This window comes from Toxotes jaculatrix, chromosome 21 (genome assembly GCF_017976425.1).
Source record: "Toxotes jaculatrix isolate fToxJac2 chromosome 21, fToxJac2.pri, whole genome shotgun sequence".
In the NCBI taxonomy this organism is placed as follows: domain Eukaryota; kingdom Metazoa; phylum Chordata; class Actinopteri; family Toxotidae; genus Toxotes; species Toxotes jaculatrix.
The window spans coordinates 17,130,404-17,146,319 of NC_054414.1; the positions used below are offsets into that span (position 1 = coordinate 17,130,404).

The 15,916-nt window shown below is 40.7% G+C and overlaps 4 protein-coding genes across 6 annotated transcripts in view; 1 reads left to right on the plus strand and 3 right to left on the minus strand.

The window, feature by feature from the left end:
• Positions 1-3,593, minus strand: part of tanc2b (tetratricopeptide repeat, ankyrin repeat and coiled-coil containing 2b) — a 121,784-nt gene extending 118,191 nt beyond the window's left edge. For both annotated transcript variants that reach the window (XM_041066507.1, XM_041066506.1), the window contains exon 1: positions 3,223-3,593. The gene's annotated coding sequence lies outside the window, so the exon portion shown is untranslated. The remainder of the gene's footprint in view (positions 1-3,222) is intronic.
• Positions 3,594-7,278: 3,685 nt separating this feature from the next.
• cntd1 (cyclin N-terminal domain containing 1) lies at positions 7,279-11,785 on the minus strand. Its single transcript, XM_041066759.1, has 7 exons — positions 11,419-11,785; positions 9,747-9,822; positions 9,484-9,655; positions 9,231-9,393; positions 8,944-9,088; positions 8,404-8,500; positions 7,279-8,173 (listed from the first exon to the last, which is right to left on the minus strand). The coding sequence occupies exons 1-7, from the start codon at positions 11,585-11,587 to the stop codon at positions 8,060-8,062; spliced, it is 936 nt and encodes a 311-aa protein (XP_040922693.1). The 5' UTR covers positions 11,588-11,785; the 3' UTR covers positions 7,279-8,059.
• Positions 11,786-11,846: 61 nt separating this feature from the next.
• LOC121201111 (cytochrome c oxidase assembly factor 3 homolog, mitochondrial) lies at positions 11,847-13,266 on the plus strand. Its single transcript, XM_041066758.1, has 2 exons — positions 11,847-12,206; positions 12,669-13,266. The coding sequence occupies exons 1-2, from the start codon at positions 12,011-12,013 to the stop codon at positions 12,770-12,772; spliced, it is 300 nt and encodes a 99-aa protein (XP_040922692.1). The 5' UTR covers positions 11,847-12,010; the 3' UTR covers positions 12,773-13,266.
• A 1-nt stretch (position 13,267) lies between these two features.
• wnk4a (WNK lysine deficient protein kinase 4a) overlaps positions 13,268-15,916 on the minus strand; it is a 36,536-nt gene continuing 33,887 nt past the window's right edge. For both annotated transcript variants that reach the window (XM_041066756.1, XM_041066757.1), the window contains 3 exons: positions 15,516-15,721; positions 15,302-15,396; positions 13,268-15,195 (listed from right to left, as the gene is read on the minus strand). In XM_041066756.1, the coding sequence (XP_040922690.1) occupies positions 15,193-15,195; positions 15,302-15,396; positions 15,516-15,721 (304 nt within the window). In that variant the 3' untranslated portion in view covers positions 13,268-15,192. The remainder of the gene's footprint in view (positions 15,196-15,301; positions 15,397-15,515; positions 15,722-15,916) is intronic.

Consider the following 15,916-nt stretch of genomic DNA (forward strand, 5'->3'; position numbering starts at 1 on the left):
AATTTTAATTCCCTTGGCACTGCATTTATTCTAAACTGATGATCGTGCTATTCATACCACAGTACACACATACGTGCACAACATGTACATTAAAAAAAAAACGAAAAGCCTAGCATTTTTTTTTTTCCAATCGGTTTTCCCGGTTTCCTCGACTGCTTTTTCCTGATTAAAGCAGCATAAAAAGAGTGCCATTTGCCTCAGTGCTCGGGGAAATGAATCAGAACATCCCCGAGGACGACACCTTTATTCCCCATGCAGGAAACAAAGTCACATTTTCAGAGCTGATAAGATTCAGAGAGCGACACCCAGTGCTGTCTGGCTTGGTCGTGGATGCTCACCAAAAGAGCCATTTTACCTCATTAAAAAACAGACCTTTCCATATCTGAAGGAGCAGTCAAACGCTCTTGTGTGGTTAGAAGTCTCTTAATTAACCACTTTAAAGAATACAAAGTGCAGTGTCAGATATAGTATACTTGTTATATGTTCAAGATGTAAAACTGTCTATAAACAGCTGGTGGTGAATCTTCAAAGGAAAACTTAACTTCAGTTTTATTAAACTTAAACATTATTATGCAATATCAGTCTGTAATTTTATGTTGTTTTGTGACACAGTGCTGTAATTTGCCTTTTTGATGTTCCCAATTTGCCTCAGCCTGTCTCGTCCTCGCCTGATTTAATCAGCGATTTTCTACATTTCCAAAAATGACTTTCAGTGGCCCAATGAATAAAAATGTGCTTGAGCATTATGCAGTGGGATTAGGTGAACAGAATAATAGCCGTGCTAAAATAAGAGGCTTTTTTTTTTTGTCTAGAAAAACTGAGTTTCACCTCTTATGTAAAAATGACCTATGGCTGCATTACACTATGATCTGTCTAGACTATTGTCAGAGGAGACAATAGACAACAGACGTCTTTATTGGCAGGACCATTTGGCTGTGTCTTCTAAACCCATAACAAATCTCTGTTGACAAATCAGTTTTATAATGTGACAGGGTTTGGTTAGGTTCATGCACAAAAATAACTTGGTTAGATTTAGGGAAAGGAAAATAAGTATTTAGATTTTGGAAACATCTTGGTTTGGTTTAAAATGTTAAGGTGGATGTTAAGGTTAGGAGACCTTTAATGTCATGGCTACAATAACAAACACTTGATGATGTTGGTTGTGGTCATGCCTAAAAACCAAACAAAAACACACATTGTTGACTGTTGTTTGGAAACAGTAAACAAACAGCTGTCTTCCATGCTGCTAGAGGGTCATACTAGTAGACATACTGTATGCCATATGGACTAAAAACAGAAGGGCACAATTAGCTGCTGTTTTTAATGGTATTGTGCGCTTTAGTGGTTCAGGGGGAACATTTAAGGTTTAGGCCCCTGAGACGCAAACTCAACTCTAATGAGCTGCGTAAACTGAATTTCAGACAATTCTACTCAGTGCAGCATAATTGATCACATTCTAACTGTGATAACGATTTTGATCTCAACAGTAAATTAAACTTGATCTGGTGCAATACTGACATACTGAGTTAAGAATGTATCAGTATCAAGAGTCAGTTTGTATTCAAAGATTTGAGGCATGTTTTATTTATATTGTAGGTTCCTTAAGTACAGTGTGAGACTGAAGGCTGTTTTCTGTCAACTTAAGTTTCTGAGAAATCCCTCGCCCATTTGCTGCAGCAGAATCTTTTTATTTTAACCTTTGGCCCGTCAGTAAGTGTGACAGGAGGGACTATGTTGGCTTAGGCTGTGGAAAACAAGGCCTTGTCACTACCCGCCGCCCCCCCCATGAGCAGAGAAAGATAAGCAGTGAAAGACAAAAAGTTTAGGGCTGGCTGACTAAAAAAAGAAAAACATCATGATCTCATAATGGAAAACCTCCACACTGTGAACTCACAGATGTGTGTCAGGGCTGGGGTAGCAAGAGAGAAGCAAAACTAGCGCATGTCATTGATGCAATGAGAGAAAGCTTTGAGGATGACTGTCTTTTATCTACGCCGAGCCGAGCTGACAACCAAGAACTTGAATAAAGAAAGTACAGCGAGAGACAGCAGGCATCTCCAGCCTCATACAAAAACCATGAGTACTGGAACTCAAATCTTACCAGTCTGCAGACCTATTTTTCTGATAAATGCTTTATCACAGCAGTTCTCTGTATGCCATAAAGGCATCGCTTGTGATTGTGAGCGCATGTGTAAACTATGCCTCACAAACGACATTTTCTTCAGTGACTGTTTTGCTATTTTGCAAACGTCTGCCACGTTAAATCGTAACCATATAACTGAGCAGCATAAAACATCTAAAAACAACTGCCAAGGTTTTCACGTCTCATAACATTCCCCATCCAAAGCAGAATTGGTTTCCACCACATAAAGTGCTGAATGGTGATCATAGGGAAATGAGCGTTTTCCCTTGCAAACAACAGGCATTACACAGATTAACAGCCTTTGCTGAAACATACTATTACCACATAAGTCCCTGTCGAGAAGGACCAGATGTTAGATAATAGGCTGTGCAGAGTGAGGTAGGTGTTGGCCTGAAGCCATTGAACAAGTATGAACAGCTTCTTCCACATAAACCTTTTCACTTTATGGACAGTTTGTTGTCTGGGTGGGCAACCCCCTTCTGCCTTCAGATGGTCTATGTTGAATACAGGTTACACATGTATGTCTAACCCACGTTCTATTCACTGTACAAGGCATCTGTGTAAAACGTAGTACATAATAATCTTAATATCCACTCACCCTGTTAGACACAACAAGACCTCTGTTTGAAAATTACCTGCAAACCCACCAATCACCATCATCACCAATAAACAATAACAGAGAAAAATACACACAACGTGTTGCACAGTTCTAATACTCAAGTCGTGAAAATACATTGCACATGTTACAGTCTGCTGACAATAAATAAATAAATAAATAAATAAATAAATGGATTTAAATAAATAAATAAATGCTTGTTATTGTGCACAAAGGACCAGCTAAGTCTATCTCATTAAACACTACTGGGGGTGTTTATTGGCTTAGCTGGCTGGCTGGCTGGTCTTTGCGTACGAGCAGCGGCACGGTATAAGCAGTATATGTTATAGTTTTGCCCGCTGCAAGAGCCTGACACCTCTGACACAAACATTTCATTAAATGTATTAATCCAATAAACTTACACATGAAAACAGACGCAGCTGAGAAACAGCAGAAGTAGCTGTTCAAAAGACGGACAGATTACCTTTCCTAGACTTGAACCTTTGTTTTTCTGGCCAGCTTTGGCATCACATTCGTGCCTCCTCTGCTGCTGCCGCCGCCGCTGCTGCTGCTGCTCCTGCTCCGGCACCGTGTCTGCTGCAGCGCTCCGTGCGGCGCCTCAGTCCGAATTACCCGACCAGTCTGCACGTTTCCAATCGGTCCGAAATAGCGTGACTCTGAAAATAACTGCACCGATCAAAGCGTCCACATTCAATCCAAAAGCAGAAGACGGTCACATTAGCGACACCCATGGGTGTACGCGGCGCAAGCTCGGTCTGCAGCAGGTAGCCGTGCCCGGACTGACGGCTACTTCTCGCCCCCGGTATGTGGCAAGTATCGGGGCCATTCACCACATGTGCGTGTGGTGCAGTCAGAGCCAGTCGGTGCCCACTGCCACGCAGCGCCGCAACATGGAGCGCTGACCTGCCTATCCCCGGATCAAGTCAGTCACAGCTATCAAATATAACACTTCCGGTGCTGTTTTCAAAATAAAACCGCCCGTACAGTTGCAACGTCCACAACGGCTGGTGTAAAGCCAAAAGCAAATGATATTGTGTTAATTATAATACATGAAAATAAGGATAACGTTGCGTTTTTGTGATTGTCACCGCCATGTTTCCGGCATTAATCGGGTTTTCTCTGAGCGGCTTGGCGCAGCTGAAATCCCAGGCGAACAGACGGAGCTCAGGAGCAAACATACAGTGGGGGTGGAAGGTAGGTCTCATGAATTATTTATGTGAAAGGAGGAACTAATACCTAAATCATTCATAATTATTCAAGTGAAACAAGGTCGATGCCAATCAAACTTCAATTCCTCTCCCCTGCGGAGCATGGCATTTGCCATTTGAAATGATAGATCGGAGAAGAGGTTGGCCGGTGTCAGACATTATCCTGTTCCTCAGTCAGTCAATAAAATTACAGGTCTATCAGCCAGAATTACAATCACGGATGCTTTACAGGCTGAACGTAACTACACACAGTGCTTGACTGAGGCATGTGCAAATTAAATGGCCTTCAGGCGACTGACCTACAGCTGTAAGGCATCAGTGTTATGTATTATAATTAAACCAATAATCGCTGTTTGCTGAAAGGATCAACTAAAGGGGAAAAAATCAGTCTTAGAGAAAAATGTATTGATTATATTTATGGTTGTGGTTATAATGACTGGTGGCCATGGTTTAAATACTCTTTTTAAATTTTCCACCACATTAAGTGCTGATTTGTACTGATTATTAAGTGAATGATAAAGTACTTATGGCATTAGCTGTAATCCACTTATTCTCTTATCATGTGATTAATTCGTAACCAGTACTCAGATATTAACTTAAGCGGTAGAACCCTTCATACCCGTTGCTTTTGCAGTCTTCTTTTTCATTTAATAAAGATTAATCTTTTCAATAATCATTTGACTGATAAAAGGAAGATGAACTCTGTTACATTAAAAAAAAGCGTGGTGTGCTCTATATCATAAAAACTGAAGTGTCTAAGAAGGTAACCCTTGGCTTCCATATTTGACACTTGCCAGAAATAAGACATGCCAGCATCATACATCTCAGCTGGTAGGCAACATACCTAAATATATCCTTAAGTTGGCAGACATAACAAACTTGCCAAAGGGCATATTTGTACTTTAAAGGGTCCCCTCTCTGCAAATGGTAATGAGAAATACCTGAGGGAGGCCCTGGAAACCAGCATTGGTGCAGGGTTTCTGACACAGTGTGTGCATGTGTGTGGACACGTTTGTTGGTGGGTGTGATGGACGAGGTGGTCACAGATAGCTGAGAGGTTACCCCCCACCCCCCAACCCGATCCCCCTCCCCACCTCTGGAAACATGCGTGCTTCCACTGGCACTGAATCTAATCCTGTCACAACTTTTTCTCTCTCTCTCTGCCTTCCCCTGTACTTTCCCTCTGTCTGAACATAAAGAATGAAAACAGTAAAGGTGAGTGTGCACCCCACTCTCCGACTGCAAGGGGAGGTGAGATTAATGGGGGCTAACACAAGATTGCGGGGGGATCAGCAGAGTCGTGGGGAGCCAGAGAAGTGAGAGAGTGACTCAGTGAAGCCAGGCACTGGATCCTCTGCTAATCTACTGCAGCTCCAGCTCCTCTGGCAAAACACAGTGATGCCAGTAGGTTATTCTCAGGTGTTGTGCTAATATGAGACTGGAAGATCACAGGGTCTAAGCCTTTATCAGTGATATGTGGTGTAGCTGTCTGATCCAGACAGAAATTTGTGATGCTGAATATTTAAATGTGAGCAAAAAATCTAAATATTAAATGTATTATTTTAGGTTAATTTTAACTTTATTCATCCAAATGGAAAAATTTCACAAGCCACCCAACCTACCTGTCAGTGTCTAATATTTTACACCAACATTATAACAAATGTAAGATGAACATATATTTAGGCCATGACAGCTTCTGAGAGTATAAACTGGCAACGTTTCCACTCACAACAACTTGTGGATAACCACACAAGTCTGAGGTTGTAACATTACCTTGGCTTTGTGACTGCAGTGTGTGTAGCAGCCTACCAAACACAGGTAATACATCTGATAGTGGAAACAGGTGTTACACCTTGCTACGGTCTTGCTTTCTCCAAGATTATTTCACACCTGATGATATCTGAGCCTGCAAATGTTCTTCCACACTTGCTGGCTGCCATCTTGTTATATTATGATTATGACACTGTGAGCTGCTTTGTGTTTCAGGGTTGTACCTCAAAACTGGGGAGACAGGGCACTGAAAACCTCAGGAACACTAAATATGCCTGGGGTGCAAAGGAAACGATCAGATTTGGACCATCAGGTGCTGAAAGTTGCATGTTAATTTTACAGAACATATTCCTCCTTGCACCGTAATATACTCACAACATTTAACCACAGTTGCATAATAGCAGACTCTAATACAGAGGTCTCACACCTGTTCCACAAAGGGCCGTGCGGCTGCAGGTTTTTGTTCCGACCAATGAAGAACACACAGTTTGACCAATCAACTGTCTGAAGACTGAGATCAGCTGATTAAATGAGTCAAGTCCGGTGTGCTGCTGCTTGGTTGGAACAAAAACCTGCAGCCACACGCCCCCTTTGTGGAACAGGTTTGAGACCTCTGCTCTAATACCTCTGAAGAAATACAGCTTTCCAAGACACTCCAAAACCTCTTTGCTTGCCACCTGCAGTCGTTCCCCTGCGGCTTTTTGAAAACTGCTTTGTCTGAGCCAGAGAGACTATGGAACAAAGGCTCGGTGTCCTGCCTTCAAGTTATCTCCAGTGGAACCCAGAGCATGACTGCAGAGCTGGCAACGACTTCAAAGATTCCCCACAGAGGAAAGCCCCCCTGGCATCCAGATGTAAGTTTTCTGGGACACATTTTGCACTGCATGTTTACAGCAGAATGCAACTGGACATTTTTCTCACTACCTGGTGCTTTTCCTTTTGATCCATTTACTTTTTTTAACTTCCATGCTATTTCACAATATCAACTGTTATTTGATGTCGGCTGTGGTTTTACTGCAAGGCAATACACTGGATTTCTTCTGAAACACAGACTTTCTGCATGTCCTTTTCCAAGGCAATAAAGTACACCCTGCACCGTATCACAACAAGCACAGATCTGAGCGTGTGAAAGACAGTGTATTAAATGGATCCACCCATGGGGAAGCAAGCAAACAAACACAAAGCCAAGACATCCTGAAGAGCAAGAACAAGATGAAACACCTTTTCAACAAAGCAAACACAGAGGAGATCATGGACTGTGAGTGTCCCTCCGGTGCTGAGGCTCTGGACGACTTCCTGGGAGGTGCCACCACTGTTCCACATCTTCCCACATTTGATAAACTGTGTAGTGAATCTGAAGAGGAGGAGGCAGATGATAACTTATTAGCCACCGGGCAGGACACGTATACAGAGAGATTTGATCACCTTTCCGAGAACAGCTTCTCCAGATTGGAGAAATTGAATTAAAGTTTAAAAAAAAGATATTCTATTACTGGGACAATCATCGTTCTCAGCCTACTACGTCATGTTGCTTGAAGAATGATGACAGTTTGGAAACAGAACCAAATTAATTTATATTATTATTATTATGTTTTTTCTGGTTCTAAAAGAGTATTTGATGATTAAATGAAATATGTATTAAAATGTTGTTATATGTTAAAATATGTATATATGTATATATATGTATATATATACATATGTTTATATTTAGAATGTATTACAATAAACCACAATGCATCTAATACACTGCTCAAAAAAATTAAAGGAGCACTTTGAAAACACATCAGATCTCAATGGGAAATAAAATCACGCCAGATATCTATACTGATATGGACTGGGTAATGTGTTAGGAAGGAAAGGATACCACATCGTTGATGGAAATGAAAATCATCAACCCACAGAGGGCTGAAAAGCTCAATATGATGTGGGAAATGTAAGCAGTGGGTGAAAATATACAGTATATTGAGGTTAAGTTATTGTTTAATGCAATTTTCAAGTGTCACATATTGCTATAATAAGGCTGTGACAGATTTTGAAAATAATCTATACCGACGGTTAGCTTTACAGCGTGTACAATCAAAATAACCTGGACATATGTCAGTCACAAACAAGCAGACTACTTCAACAATATAACTGTCTACTAACTATCTAACTAACAATATAACTGATTTTTTGAGCAACATTTAATTCCATTAAGGTTCATTTTCTTATGCCAGATATCTCACTTAGGTGCACAGCACATGTTCTGCACCAACATCTACAAACTCCACCATAAACAGTGACAGTGTAAAGGAGTGTTCAGCGGGTGAGTGTTGTTAAGACTCATGCTGATGTTACAGAGGAACTGGATCTGACAATATGCATCAGTGTAACATGAGTGAAATCACTGATGCTCTTCCTTGAGATTCCTGTGATGTGGCTCAGTTCTCTCACAACCTGCGATGCATGAAAAGAAAGTGAGTCTATATAAATAGAAACAGTTTGTATGGGTGTTTCTATTTGTGACAGATTACGTGCACATTAACAATAAGTAACCTTGGATAAAGTTGATATGTTTACATATGTTTGCACATTGTCTACGGTTTTGACATTTAAATCATTGAAATAATATAAATAATATAAATAATACTGTAGGTTCATGCTTCAATAAACCACAAGTGTTTCACCTGTTCCCATTTTCTGACATAGAAGATGAACGTAGCCACTGCGATGACAGCAACACCGAGAAGCATGCAGTCTTCAGTCACTGTCACAAACTTCTCTCTGGATTTTAAACATGGTTAATGCACTATTACAGAGTAGATATTGGCCTTATATTCACCAGGCGACCAGAAGCAAACCTTTCAAGTGTTGTTCCATGTCTGCTGGATGTGTAAATAGGCAATAGTTATTTAAAAGCTGATAATATGTCAGTGTTGTGTTCACAGCTTATTTCCACTGCCTCCGATTGGCCAAAATAGTCAGTAATTGCAGGTTTTAATAACTTACCCCACCAACAATATTAGGCTCTGTTCAGTCATATAAAGACTTTGCTGGTGGCCGTGAAAAACATGATAGCACAAGAATTTGAAACCAAAACAACACTGACAGTTCTCAGCTGCTTGCAGTCTACTCACCTGCCCGTCAAGCAGCTTGTCCACTCTACCATGACGGTAACCAGCTGTCCCAAAACATCCAAAAATGTGGCTTAAAGATTAATGTAATACCTCTGTTCTCTGGATGGGCTGACACACTGAGTGGTGATCTTTAATAAGGTGTCATAGATGGCAGTCCTCTCTAGGCTGACAAACTGAAGGACATGGGTGCACAAACCATACAGGCGCTCCACAGGGATGGATGGCTCATTGTGTGCTACAAGAGTTTAATCAAAACAAATCAGTACAGCATGTATACAGATAAAATTATCTCCACAGAGCTCTTTACATGAATATTGCCCAATTTCTTTTACATCCTAACACCTGACCTAAGTTGCTCTGTGTTTATGATATCTTACCGAGCACCTCCAGAAGTATTTCCACGTATGTCAGGGGGTTTGGGACATTTAGTCTGAATTCAAGCCCTTTCAAGATCATCAGCTCTGATTCCAAGAGAGTCTGCTTGGAAACACTGTAGCCGACTAAACGCAGAAAGCGCACAGCAGTATTGTTGCTGATTTTCTAAAAATTGTTTGAAAAATTATAGGAGGTTATCTCAATTTTAATCACAGGGAATTGAAAGTTATTAATGGCAGACATCTCAGAACTTACATGACTGCGCAAAGACAGTTTGCTCGCGAGTTGCACGGAGGAGAAGACGATGATTGGGAATTTCTTCTTGATCTTGCCAAAAATAACATCCTCAAAACTTCTTTGCTGATCAGCGGCTGCACCTTCAGGTGTGGGTGTGGTGTGTAAATCTGTAAGGTACTTGACCATGAACCTGAGGGAGAAAGTTGTTCACATAAAGGCTTGGTTAAATCAACAATATATAAGGTGTGGCAGTGAAAGGTAAATACGCTGTTCTGTATTACCTTTGAAGTAATTCAACGGCATGGTATCCAACCAGTGGATCAAGTCTCAGTTCTTCAGTTATCAGGAAGATGTACTCTAAGGAACGGCAGAGAGGGAGGCAGGAGAGAAAAGTCCTTCTTTGATTGGAGATGTGAGCTCAGCATGTTGGGAAAGAGCTGACAGACCATAATGAGAGCACACTGCACAAAACACATTTGCAGAAAGGAATTTGAAAGGCAATATCGTGCATGCAGTAAAATGGAGGCGGTAAATGTGTTTGGGCAATCCTATGTAAAGTGACACAGGGAAAGATCTCATGTAGTTCTGGGATCAATAAAATGAAATCTGAGCCATAACTCTCCAAGTATTTCATGTCATTTATGGGCTCTTTGCAGTCGTGCTAATTGAAAATACTGGAAATGAAAAACTCTAAATATCTTACATCATTTATCGGGGTACAAACTGTCCTCTGGATGATGACATAAAATAACACAAAGGCCCAGATGGTCCAAAGGAAAAAACAGAAATCATTAAGCGTACATAATATTCATTTAAAATTCTGATTCTCTTTGCTTTATACTTTTTTTTGTGTGAAATAACAGCTATGAGCCATGTAAGTAAAACATGTAACACTGACTCACAACCGTGCTGGGTTCTCAACACCACCCACCAGCCAAACACTGGCAAAAATCTGTATCGTGACTGACTGGTTTTTCTACTGACAAGTCAGTTTGAAAGAAACTGAACTGATTTATTTGGAATCTCCCTCCGTGCTGCGCGAACGGCACTGACACCAGGAGACGCATATTCAAGAGACAGAGGGATCTTGTAATGGAGGTATCCCCATGAATTTATTTAAATAAGTTGCATTTTAGCTGTTATGTGAACTACTAAGAGGCAGATGGATGTTCATTAGAAGTCATTAAAACTGCATTCCATCTGTTCCTCCGCACTGGCAGGGTTTGTCTGTGGAGGTGGTGGCAGCTGGGAGACTGCTACTTTGAGGAGTTTGCATAGAGAGCTGGTCTCCATAATGACAGGGCCCCACAATCCCAGGTGTATGAAAGACTTCAGAGTGATGACAGGGTACAGTGAGGCTTAGTGGGCCTCTCAGAGCCTTGTACAGCTTAGTCAATCCCACCTGCTGAAAAAAATGATTAAAACTGCACTGCAGCTGAGAGAATTTCAGCATGAAAATACATAAAGTACTATAGGTCTACTGATAATATCCTTCTCTAAATACAGTAAATTAGAATTACTAGTAACACCCATAAAAGATGAAGTGTCAGATTATATTTTAAATATATATCCCATTGTTGAAATGACTGTGGCAATGTAGAGTATGCTATAGAGCTAGCTATAAAATAATCAAGAAGGGAAAAAGCATTCGGTAATGAGGGCGTTTTAATCTAGCTGTCACAGCTGCATAGAGATTACGCATAGGACTAACAGGTTGTTTGCCTGGATGCCCTGCAAAGATACTGATGAATTTAAAGAAATAAAAAATAAAGTTGTAAAATTGAACCCATTTAAAAGTGAGTAAAAGTTTGTCATTTAAAACGAGCAAAATTATCGGTATAAAGAAAAACGTCCAACCAAGTTTTGCTAACGTTCGAAGTTCGTTAAAATTAACCGAACAAGTAAAACGTTTGTTTGTCCGCAGGCGGAAATGAGAAAACATAACGTACTCACCAATGACCCTTTTATCTTTGAAGTTTCCGGTGCATTTTGATAAATTGCTGAGGTGTTCCGTGTTTTTATTGTCGAGATTAACAAGAATGTCTGTGAGTAGGTCAATAGGGGCTTCCCGAAATTTTAAATTTATACTCTGATTTGGAGAAAAAGACGATCTTTTCGCCATTTCAGTCACTGTCTGCTGTCTTCTGTGAGCACAAACGTTAAATCTACTAACTGACAGGTTTATATTTAAGAATTTGTTCGCTTTTGTCAACAAAATAAATTAGAAAACGAAAAATAAACCGAGTTTGAAGCTTATATGTTCCGGAGGATGGCGCTATTCACGAGGTTTTCACTCCATGGGCCGTTTCACCGTGTCCTAGTGGGAACCAAAGCGGCCATGGGGGCTCATTTGGAGGTTACACAACTTTGGTTCGTCCGCACGGTTACACGGTGGCGCTCGTTCTTCCCAACGCAGATCTCAAAACATACCGATAGGCTACTGGGCACGCAACTTAACGCCGCCAACTCGCCAGATCGTTTGAAACGCAGCGGTGAGCGTAACTGTAGCGAAACAGCCTGACAACATCCCTCACTGACTGCAGACATGGCCGACAAGACGCCGAAGGAGCCCGAAGCTCCCTTTGCCACCAGAATAGACCCAGCTAAAGAGGGTCTCTCTCCACAGCAGATGCACTTCATCAGACAAGTGGAGCGAGAACAGTGGAAGAAGAAAGCACAGAAGCTGCGGGGACGAAACACTTTCACGGGGCTTGCCATCGGAGCAATCGTTCTAGGAATCTGTATCCTTGCCATGCACAGTAACGTCAATACAAGGTGAACTACATAACGTTAGCTTAGCATGCTAAAGTTACTCTGTGATCCCTGGGTTAAATTTAGACAATTGTCTTCACCACTACATAATATTAGGCTTTACGCTAATTTATCTTCGCAGCTTGTATTTCAGATAGTTAATTCTTTGAATGAGCGACAGTCTGATTAATTGAAGTCACTGGATGCTAACATGGCTGTTAGCTATGGCAGAAAGTTCCGTATCTGTAAAGGGGATTGAAATGGATTTTATCAGCGAATTAAAACGTTAATATCAAGCCGGATAAAATCTTTAGGTTACTCGCTGGTTAGCGTTAAACTATACACTTTAAATGTTTTAAAGGTACAAAAAAACTTAGGAAGGTGAGTCATGTAATGTCTGTTATATTTCTTGCTTCCACTTACTTGCCTTGACCTCTTGCTCCCCGCATTAGACGGCTACACATTTTACTCAGTCTCCCAGGAGCGGATCGTGGATGAACTAGATGAGGAGGCCAGGCGTGCGAGACTGCAGGGACCAAAGACCGGTGCCAACTGAGATGCATGAGTTGCCGGCCCGTTGCTGGACTGTGTGTCTGTCCTGCACTTAACCGAGAAGTGGACACTGATGCCACTGATTCATATTCCATGACTGGCTGCTGTTTTTTCATGTTGAGACAGCCCTGGACTTTCTTTTGTCTTGATTATGAAGGGTGATTGTGTGGTTCTGCTGCTGACTTAAAACTAAACGTGCATTGATGATGATTTAGCTTGCCTGTCAGTGGAAAGGATTAATCCACTGACCCCAATTAATCCACTAGCCCAAAGGCTCTAAAGAGAAATTGCAACCTTTACCTGACAGGTTTCCAGCCCTGATCATGTGATGTGGATACAGTTTGAGGGGAATAAACTAAATATCGGTCATCAGATGAGTTAAATCTACAGTGGCCTTTAACAGCAAAGGATGCCAGTGACACATGGATCAACCTGTTGAAACACATTATTTATGTCAGAAAAGTGATGATTTGTTAAATAAAAATCTAATGTATTTGATTTTATCATTTATGTCTCTGTGTAACTACATGCAGTGATGATGACATAAGAGCAGCGGTATTTACAGTTGCATTTATTTTTTGACAAAATTTGATATACAGAGTCTGATCTAGCCACCAAATCTCGAGAGTAAAAATATAAAATAAGACATTGTAAGGGAAAGGCACAGATTCAGCATGGCAGGACAGCAGCTTCAGAAAGCAATACAATTATATATTTACATTCAAAATTTAGAAATTTCTTATATTATGAATATATTACGAATCTTACAGGAGTTCGACTGCCAGAAAATTCAGTGTGTGTTATGAATATTTTTCATAAGGCAACAGCTACAGATTCACAGCTTGGACTGATTTCTCCGTATCCCACAATACACTAATTATTTAAAACTGTGGGAGGGTAGATCATCATTACTGTGATCCAATACCATTGTGATCAAACATAAACTGAAGAATATTGTCTCTCTCTCTTATGGAAAAATAACAGGAAACATAGCTCTTCCTTGAGTGAGCACAGTTTTTATCCACAAACGTGTTAAATGACTGAGAATTAAAGTAGAATTTACTAAAGTGCACAAGGTGCTTGATCTATGGAACAAGCAACAAATATGATTTTTGCTTGAGCAAGAATTAAGGTTGCAGAAATATTTAGTTTACTCTTAACTTGTAAACATGATCTATAAATGCACTCTATTATATACACATGTACAAACAACAGGGAAGCCAGTAGTCTAAAACCTAGGTGGATTTTCACAACTAATCAATATGAAGAAATACTTCATTTTCCATTTTAAGCCAGCTATAGCATTTGAAATGGATGTTCTCTAAGCTTCTGCCCCTTTTTACAGTTTGAAAAGCAGGTTTTCTTTCTGCTGAAGCAAGCTACATGCCAACATTGATAAATGTTATACAATTTTTCTTCCTGATGCATTAACATCTTCATGATATTGCCTCATTGTACTGCCGTACAATGTGAAAAGTTATCTTCACTACATCTGAAAATGTCTGGACTGCAGTCAAACTTCTCCAGGCTGAGTCTAGATTATGTAGGTGATCTTATCAGGTCTCAAAACCACTACAGAAACCAGAGATGTACTACAACAAAATGTTTTCATAATACATATTTGAATAAATCAAACTGCACAACGCATCTAGACTGCTCTGTGCAGCCCCCGGAGGGCAGTAATCAGAGCTCCTCTAAACGAGAGTATATTCACTGTGCAGTCAGCAGGCGCTGAGACATCATTAACAAACTACAGCAAATAAGTTGTGAGATTACCCAAAACGTTGTCATCTGTGTACGACAACTGTCAGTGAGAGTCAGAGCTTCGCTGTGGTTCACATTACTGTGCTCAGATTGATTAACGGCAGTGAGTCAGACAAGCAGGAAAACAGCAACTATAGTCATTCTGGGTCAAAGTCATAGTAAGTGCTGCCGCAGCTCAAAAGGCCTTTGGCCACTTTGTATATCACTTGACTGCGTTAATGCAAAAAGTTTTCTCAGAGAAAATATAAAATATAAAACTGTGATGTGACATTTTGCAGGGTACTGTGGCAGCCTGGACTCAAGCTGGTCACTTCTGAACCGTTGGGTCTGACAGTTTATTTAGAAGAGAGCAAAAAGGAACTTGTCAGTTTAAACACAAACCAGATTGGTAGATATTCCGTGCTTCAGCCGCAACAACTTCACCAAATTTGACAAAAGGGCTGAAAGCTGGATGTTACAGTTCCTGTGTAAATCCAGCTTTACTGATGACAGTTTCTATACATTTGAGGTAAATGACGACTGGCAGAGGGAAGCAGTTTTTGCTGATGGGTGTGCCAGTGAAAAGTGTTAAAGTGATCCTCCTTCATGATGAGTTTGACCACTGCAGTCACACTTCAGATGAGGTAGTCCAGATACACAGCGTGCTTGGCTGAGTGTTTCTTACTGGAAAAGTTAGATGGAAAAATCACATGGTAAGACTTTATTTTTTTAGCATTTTTATTGAGTCTAACAAGGGGAATAATATTAATTTGATGAAATGAACACTCACCATTCTACTAATGTCAGTAGCAAAGGTGACCCCTTTGCTAGGTTTATCCTGGGAACCGCTGCTGCTGCCTCCAAGGGAGTTTCTCCTAATGATACCTTGGAAAAAAACACAATGCATACGCTATAAAACCCACTTAGACCTAAAAATGTCACATATTAGCTAGACTAACTTACGAGTTCCTAATCAGGAATAAATGTAGATTTTCTTCCTTTACCTTGGAGTGGCAACATGTCCAAGCGCTGTAGGCTGTTCCTGCGGGATGAAGGGAAACCGTTCCCCTTGGACAGGCGGCGCTGTCGACTGGACAGCATAGCAGCAGGAGAGACGATACCTGGAGGAGGAACCTTCCCCATCCTCTCGTATAACTCCTCAATCTCTCTCTTCTGGGCAGCCTGCAGGGCCTGCACCTCAGTCAGATGTCTGATAACACATAAAAAGTAACAAATAAGCACGTAAGTAAGAAGTACGTTGTTTTGATAAGTGATGATAAGGCATTATGTTCTCACAGCTTTGAGATGAGAATTGTGATGAGAATTTTCTTGTATTTTCTTACATTTATCAGTTTTGACAATTAATCCAAAAAAACTAATCAACAGAACTGAACTGTACTTTGGG